The sequence below is a fragment of the Syngnathoides biaculeatus genome, chromosome 6, assembly GCF_019802595.1.
Source record: "Syngnathoides biaculeatus isolate LvHL_M chromosome 6, ASM1980259v1, whole genome shotgun sequence".
NCBI classification, from domain to species: domain Eukaryota; kingdom Metazoa; phylum Chordata; class Actinopteri; order Syngnathiformes; family Syngnathidae; genus Syngnathoides; species Syngnathoides biaculeatus.
The window spans coordinates 18,951,592-18,959,888 of record NC_084645.1 but is presented as its reverse complement, the minus strand read 5'-3'; the positions used below and the strand labels follow the sequence as shown (position 1 = coordinate 18,959,888).

At 44.9% G+C, this 8,297-nt stretch overlaps 1 protein-coding gene across 1 annotated transcript; it reads left to right on the top strand.

Moving 5' to 3' along the window:
• The first annotated feature begins 1,536 nt into the window (after positions 1 to 1,536).
• Positions 1,537 to 7,085, top strand: tgm2l (transglutaminase 2, like). The gene is made up of 15 exons (XM_061823416.1): positions 1,537 to 1,578; positions 1,660 to 1,830; positions 2,159 to 2,389; positions 2,489 to 2,607; positions 2,842 to 2,970; positions 3,405 to 3,582; positions 3,831 to 3,972; positions 4,058 to 4,161; positions 4,258 to 4,400; positions 4,483 to 4,582; positions 5,501 to 5,646; positions 5,906 to 6,035; positions 6,223 to 6,383; positions 6,496 to 6,632; positions 6,712 to 7,085. The coding sequence occupies exons 1-15, from the start codon at positions 1,560 to 1,562 to the stop codon at positions 6,866 to 6,868; spliced, it is 2,067 nt and encodes a 688-aa protein (XP_061679400.1). The 5' UTR covers positions 1,537 to 1,559; the 3' UTR covers positions 6,869 to 7,085.
• The last annotated feature ends 1,212 nt before the right edge of the window (positions 7,086 to 8,297 follow it).

The following is an 8,297-nucleotide window of genomic DNA, read 5'->3' as shown; positions in this document are numbered from 1 at the left end:
AAGGATCAAAATAAGATGAAAACAGCTGGAGCGATCTTGTACACATTGAAGACTATCCCTCTCTAAATTTTTAAATGACATTGTTCGGAAAGAGCTGAGTTTTATTCTTTGTTGGAGAGTGTTCCAGTCATTTGGGGCATAATATTTAAAACAAGTTTGATTAAAAGTAGTGCAAACTTTTGGGAAGGAAGAAGTAAATAAAACTGCTGGAATGGAGAGTGCGGGTGGTGGTATGCACAGTGAACACCGAGCCACGCTTGGATAACATGTCGCCAGTGAATGTTTTTTTCCTGGATGAACATGGACCAATCAAATGATATCCTGTGCCATGTGCAACCGGAGAATTGTCTGTTCTTATTCCACCCGGGCGCATGTTGTTCCAGGGTGAAAAACATTGACTAGAAATGAATGTGGTTGGTTGTTTAGTGGTAGTCGCAGGGGCTGCAGGTGCAGAATGGCAGCCACACTTCTGTCACACTGCCAAGGGGCAGATTTAGTCACACATGTATTGCTACCACTGGGTGTAACTGTGGAGTGTCATGAGCAAGGCTGGACCACGGACAAGAGGGGTGTGGCATGGCCACCACTCCGAGGGGTTTCATCTCTGATACCTGTCGCCGACCACAGCTATGTCACATGAGGCGCTGTGATTAGACAATGTATTTAAGTTGGACTTTTGTCACTGGCATTCGCCAGTTGGTTGAGTATGCTTCCCGCATCCAGGGTTACTCCGCCACTGCGCCATTATAGCTCAGTCACACTTTTGGTTATGCTCTTTAGGTGACTCATAGTTATTGTTTCTTGTGTTTTGGATCCTGCGTTCTTGGACTGTGTTGTCGTGCACAACGTTCGTTTCTAATAAAACCCACTGAACATCATGTCCTCATTTTGGAGTCCTGCATTTGGGTCCGCCTGTGCACCTTTGGTTCGTGACATGGAGTGAATTAACGTATGAACTCTAAGGGGTTTGTTGAATTTCGAGAAAAGCACTAAAAAGGTGTAATGCATGGTTATCATTATTATTGTTACCAGTAAAATAATATTATACAAAAAAAATAATGGGTAGGAAATACTACCAAGTTTTATGTTACAGAGTGAATGTAAATTAAAATTGATTTTTTTTCCCCCAGCTAAATGAAGCAAAACACTTTTTCATCCTAACCTACATAGCGATCCCTCACCCCATTAAATGTGAACATGCTTACTGGAAGATGACCAGTCTAGATAGAAACTTGAGGTCAGTGGGCTCAATATTTGAAAAAAAATGATTCAACTAGAAAATCCTTGAAAAGCATCCATCCACAAAGAGCCCAAAAAAAGGAACAGCGAGGGACGTGTTGTAAGTGATCAGACTGTAAACACACAAGGGTGTGCAGATCCTGGAAGAGGAGTCCTTTTGGGAAGTCATCTGAGAGGTCATTTGGGGGAAGAGGGTAGGAGTGCGCTTCAAGGATAAGAGTCATAGTGGGAGGGTTGCTCTTGGCCTGTATAAATACAAGACAGTGATGCACACCGAGACAAGAGTGTGAAGAAATTTTAAGACACAACCTTTTGATAAGATGATGGAAAACTACGGGGGTGAGTCTGTCTGTCTGTCTGTCAATGCATCTCCTAAAATCTAATGTGATGTAAAATGATCTGTGCGTTTCCTATGGTCAGGTTACATTCAGAATGTGGACCTGAAATGTCGGGAGAACAACTCGGCTCACCGTACTGGTGAGATCGATTGGAAGCGCTTGATTGTGCGTCGGGGTCAGTCCTTCGCCGTCTCGGTGCGGTGCTCTGAGTCGGCCCTCCGCCAAAACCAGCTGGCTTTGGTTTTGCGCCTTGGTGAGTAAAAGTGGGGTTGGTGGCCGGTCAGCCATTTGTGGAGCGAATAGTTCTAAGGAGAATTCCTGAAGTGGTAAGAAAGAGTAAAACATGGCTTGAACGTCAGTGTTACATTGCAGTAAGTTTTCAAGCCAACGATGTTATCCAAATACTGGTGTTGCATTTGAGATTTCCCTCCGTTCTATGACAAAGGTTTCAGGAGCGGGTTGACTAGCAGTGAGGCTATCCAAGTTTACTGACTTCACCAGTCACTTGAGATCGATTACTGTGGAGCTCATGTTAATCATCTCTAAATGTTACATCATTTCTCATTTGTTGTTGTTTTAAGGTAAGCGAAATGAGGTGGTGATCAAGGTTGAGAAGGGCGGCCGCAGCAAAGACGCTTGGTGGTTTACGCAGGAGGGAGCCTATGACCAAGTACTGTTGACGCTCCACAGTCCGGCAGACGCCATCATCGGCCATTACCATCTTGATGTGTTGGTGACGTCGCCCAACGGACATGTTCTGGAGAAGAACGACAAGGTTAACTTCCACCTGCTCTACAACCCATGGTGCAGAGGTAAAAAACAAAAGATGTCGTAGTTTACCTTGCTGAGAGTGCCTATTGTTATCTTGCTGAGTCGTATGATGATGTTTTGAATTTCTCTGCGTGCCATAGATGATGCTGTGTACCTCCCCGAAGAGAGGCTCCTTCAGGAGTATATCATGAATGAGTATGGCATCATTTACGTGGGCACCTCGGACTACATCAGCAGCCGCCATTGGCATTTCGGACAGGTACATTTGTGTGTGTAGGCAGCCTATGTGCGACTTGTCGCAGTTGTGTGATAGAAGAGGCTGTCAGCTTTATTATAAATTGTTGCCGTTGGATAGGGAAAGCTTCTCGAGTGTGAGCGTCAGAATGTAACCAGACCACACAAACAAGAGTGTCATCCATTCACAGTTTGACGGGAAAACTCTTAATCCATTGTCTTTGCTTCTTTCTCACATTTGCATGTTTCTACTTCACAGTTTGAGGAAAATATTATGGACATCTGTTTTGAAATCCTGGACAACTCCAATGACGCCTTGAGGAACTCAGAGAAGGACATGAAGCAAAGATGGGACCCGGTCTACGTTGGCAGGATCATCTCCGCCATGGTGATGACGACAAAAATGACAGCTTTTCGCTTTATTGTCCTGCAATTGGTTGGGAACCCGTCTGGGGGTGTACACTACCTTCAGCCCAAAATTAGCGAGGAAAATGCTGTCCTTGAACATTTTAGCTTTTACTCTTTTGCAGGGTAACGGATTAAATTCTATTATAAAAAATAATAATTGGGGCAGGGGGGAATGTAATGGGCCACCGATGGCCCCAGGGCCAGACGTTGTATAGCACTGTTCTATGCTGCCCGTAGGTGTGAATGATTGTTTGTTTCCTGCACTTGGTTGGCAACCAGGGTTTCAGCAGGGATAGGCTCCAGTTATTCTTCACCCTAATGAGGATAAGCGCTGCAGATGGATGGATAAAGATGATGAATGAAAACGGACGTCACGATGAAATCACACACCAACCACTGAATATGTGTGTCCAGGTAAACTCCAACGGTGACCGGGGCGTGTTGGTCGGCCGTTGGCAGGAGCCGTACACTGACGGAGTCTCGCCTTCCAAATGGACCAGCAGCGTTCTGATCCTCCAAAAGTGGAGCAATGGCAGTACCAGGCCGGTCAAATACGGCCAGTGTTGGGTCTATGCTGCTGTTGCCGTCACAGGTGAGCCCTTGGAACATCTCTAACTAACCCCTTTTGGCACCCCCCCCCCACCACCACCACCACCACCATCAAACACAGAGGTCGTTGAACAGTAAAGGTGTCATACTTCCTTGATATCGATAACCCCTCATTTCACCCTTCAGTAGTAAGATGCTTGAAACCCCTTCAGGCAGTCTGAGTGCACATTTCATGATGTTAATTGCACCCTTTTGATTTGGGGGTGTCACCCCTGTGTGTTTCCATTCCAGTATTGCGTTGCCTGGGAATCCCAGCCCGTCACATTACCAACTTTGCTTCAGCCCACGACACTGATGGAAACCTTTCTGTCGACTTCCTGTTTAATGAAAAAATGGAGAGCCTCGATGGAAGAGGAAAGTCCGACAGCAGCTGGTAGGTGGCGGGTTCCGTTAAAACGATGCCCTTCACCGATCATCACATTCCTCATCATCATATTTCTCACAACCTGCGATGGTAGGAATTTCCACTGCTGGGTCGAGTCCTGGATGAAGAGAGCGGATCTCCCCAACGGAAATGATGGTTGGCAGGTTTTGGACCCAACTCCTCAAGAATTGAGTGATGGTACATTGCGACTCTTTATAAACACATCCGTTCCTGGACATCAATTAATGGACTTCATCCAAAGTGTGAAAACCAATTGTCCATTTTGATTCTCAGGGGAGTTCTGCTGCGGTCCATGTCCAGTTACGGCCATCAAGGAGGGAAATCTGAGCGTCAAGTACGACGCTCCGTTTATATTTGCTGAGGTGAACGCTGACATCATCCACTGGATTGTGCGAAGAGACGGCCAACGTCAGAAGGTGATCCCGTCTTCATTCACCCTTCAAAGCTCGTACGGCGTGTATTTCATTCCAAACGACACCGTTACACTGAATGTTACAGATCAGAGTATCCCAGGACAGCATCGGCATTAACATCAGCACCAAAAGTGTTCTCAGCAACAACAGAGAAGATGTGACTTTACACTACAAGTATCCAGAAGGTTAGTGAACGCCGTCAACAGGGGTAACTTTTACTCAACCATTAGGTATTTTCTAACTACTGCAACGTCACATTAACGCAGTTGTTTTTGGGTATGGTGGTTGAGGATGGATTTCTATGACCACCATCTGATTGATTACTCTAGTGACCTGACTGTCGTAGTCCGTACCCTTCACTTTACGTCGACTAGTCAGACTCTCACTCTTGTCAAGACTAGAAGCAGGTGTCAAACTCTAGGCCTGGAGGCCAGATCAGTCCTGCTGCGTGATTTTACATGTGTATCAACTTACATGATTTTTGTTCAAATCCACACCAAAATTTCTAATTGTCATATCCTAAATGATGACGTTGAAGCATTGCAAACATTTTTGTGTTACCAAAAAAACAATAGTTGAAAAACCCATTACCCTTGATTTCTGATTCCAAAACTAGCTTGTAAATTTCCCGTGTAAATACAGTATGTTGAGGTGGTTAAAGATTTTTTTTTTTTTTGGGGGGGGGGGGGTTTCACAGTCATAACGGCCCTCTGAGGGAAACTGTCACTACAATCTGGCCAATGACAAAAATTTGTTTGATGATGGGCTATTTTGTAATGTAGTTCTTCACATCAGATCTTTTTCCACTCACTCAGTAATCATCATTGATTGACTGATGACTGGTTAGCAAGTGGTGTGGGAAAACTAAAACCGTTGTGTCGGGACTGTTGTGGTTCATAAAGCTGTCTTTTATGCAAATGATCTGGATCAATTCCCATTCAATGTCCCTGTCCAAAATCGCTCCTGGTTGACCAGTTCAGGTCTCTATGTCAACAGAAAAGGATAAACTGTCCTGAAAACTGATGCTTGGATTATTAGGTTCTTCATGTTTTGCGTTTTAAAAAGCAAATCAACATCTTTTTGTCATTCTTCTCCTTCTTCAGGCTCTAAAAAAGAGAGAGAAGTGTACGAAAAGGCAGGACGTCGAGGCAGAGAGACGACTACGAACACTCGAAAACCGGGCAAACTGCAGATGACCATCAAACATGCAGAACCAGTATTCGGATCGGACTTTGACGTAGTTGTTGAGGTATGAGGTGTTCCAACAGTGACAAATGAAAGAATGTGCTCATGATGCATTCACAGCACGGTGTCAAAAGTTTCTAGCCACTTTCACATTGTAGACGAGAAGTAGACACGCCTCAGCGATGACACGTTTTGGGGTACGATTGGAAATGGTTGCTTGTTGTTTGTCAGGCAGCCTTGGGAATGGCGTGATTAGTTCAAGTATGTGATTGAAAAATCTGTAGTACAGGAGAAGTCTGGTTACCATTTGATTTCGCTCGCAGTTGAAAAACCAAGGAGGAACAGAAGCTCACGCCCGTCTGACCTTGCTGGCCATGGCCGTAACGTACAACTGCCTGCGCCGAAGGGAGTTTGAGAGACAAACCAAAAACGTCAGCGTGCCGGCCCACAAAGGTTGGTACTTTGAAAACATGCAGTTTTGAAATCAATTGTAATAGCGTTTATTTGTTCAAGCACGCCCCCAAAAAGATCACACTTTTCTCGTGTTACGATAAAATAAAAATAGCGCATTACTGTATGACGGCTGTCATTTTTATTTGTTGTCAACTGTTTGCACTGTTGCCTGAATGTGCGTCTCCAGTTCACAAGGAGGTTCTGCGCGTCCGCTACGAGGACTATGCTGAGTGTGTTTCTGAAAACCACGTAGTCAAGGTGATGGCACTCCTGGAGGCCCAGGGAGAGAACGACCCCGACATGGCCGTGGCAAAAATACCGCTCACTTTGCCTGAAATCCTTGTAGAGGTGGGTGAAGGTTGACAGCGTGCATCTTACACACTTGGCCAATAAAGCTGATTCTGATTCTCTGCATCCCCACATCCCTCCGACGTAACTTTTTTAAATTGTCCTTATGCAGATTCCTGGTAAGGCCGTAGTCCACCAAATGTTAACAGGCTCCATCTCCTTTACCAACCCTCTCCCGGTGCCATTGAAGCGGGGCGTATTCACTGTGGAGGGGGCCGGCCTGGTGTCCCCCACCGAGATCAAGATGAAGTGAGTGCAGACCCGACAAGCAACGAACACACGGCTCCATTCACATAACACATAAACCCTTCATCCGCTTCTCTTGCAGCAGCGACATCGGGCCGGGTCAGAAAGTGTGCGTCAAGCTCAACTTCACACCCTCGCGCAGCGGCGTCAGGAAATTCCTGGTAGATTTCGACTCTGACCGGCTAAAAGATGTGAAGGGGGTCGCTACAGTGGTTGTGGGCAAGCCTTTCTTCATGTAAAATTAGTCGTTTTTTAAAAAAAAAATTCATATGACACGCAGGAAAAATGATAATCTAAAAAGGATTTACGCTCCTAATTAACTTACAGTATTTTTTGGATGGCATCTCATTTCTTCCACGTATTGAACAAATCATTTAACAAGAAGGTTGAAAATTCATCACTCCTGTAACGTCATACACTGTACGAATGTTTTCTACATCAGAATGTACTTTTGTACGCTAGGTTGAATTGATTTTTACCCGAAATGTTTGCACTATTCTCTGATTGTGTGTCTGTGTAAAGCTGAAATGAAAGATTTGCAGAAGATTCTTTCAATAAAGCTTGTTTCTTGAACTGATCTAATTGAGTGTTTTACATGTTGACTTTACTTTTACTTCGTTCCAGTAGTGATTATTCAGCACAATGTCATGAATTGTACTGTATGCGCCACCTACTTCCACATTCGAAAACACTTCCTCCTCGTTGGGGTCAATGGGGAAGGAAACACTTTCAAGCCACCAGTAGGAACAGAACACGTCTACGGTACAATGTTTTTTTTTTTTTTTAAACACAATATTTCACCTTTGAGCCACCAAAGATGTGTTTGCTGTTTTTGACCATTTTGAAGCTTGACTACATACATCCATCCATCCATTTTCTTTGCCGCTTATCATCTCGAGGGTCGCGGGGAGTGCCGGAGCCTATCCCAGCTATCAACGGGCAGGAGGCAGGGTACACCCTAAACTTGTTGCCAGCCAATCCCATGGCACATCGAGACAAACAGCCACACCCACGACCACACCTAGGGGCAATTTAGAGTGTCCAATTAATGTTGCATGTTTTTGGGATGTGGCTGGAAACCGGAATGCCTAGAGAAAAGTCATGCAGGCACGGGGACAACATGCAAACTCCACACAGGCAGGGCCGGGATCGAACCCAGGTCCTCAGAACTGTGAGGCCAACGCTTTACCAGGTGAAGCACCGTGCCACCCGGTTGATTTCAAATAATAACTTTTTTTAATTGTTTATTCAAATTTGGCAGGTTGAACCCTCATGGCGGGTCGAATTTATCACATTTTTTTTTCACTTTACTGGCATCAGCAGTGGCGTCACAGTGAGTGACTGGTTACCAAATCCACCTCACAGTACTGAGGACCCGCATTCAAATCCATCCTCACCTCTGTGGGTTTTCTCGAGCGACTCTGGTTTCTATGGTGGCTTGTAAGGGCAAAACGAAAGACGAAGCACAACAACCAAAGATGAAACATGACAACAAAACACAAAAACAAAAGAGAAAACACTTCAACGTTTCCTGAAATACGAAAATAAAACAGGAAACAGGAAACAGAAAACAAATCGGAAGCACAACATAAAAACAGGAAACACTCCAGCATTTCACGAAACGCAAAATCGAAAGGGCGGCACGGTGGTTGAGCTGGTAAAGCATTG

Bases quoted from the DNA above. Each gene is read 5' to 3' on its own strand.
- tgm2l (XM_061823416.1), top strand. The intron at 2,608-2,841 runs GTACATTTGTGT...TCTACTTCACAG, and splicing joins GCCATTGGCATTTCGGACAG to TTTGAGGAAAATATTATGGA. The intron at 4,583-5,500 runs GTTAGTGAACGC...CTCCTTCTTCAG, and splicing joins ACACTACAAGTATCCAGAAG to GCTCTAAAAAAGAGAGAGAA.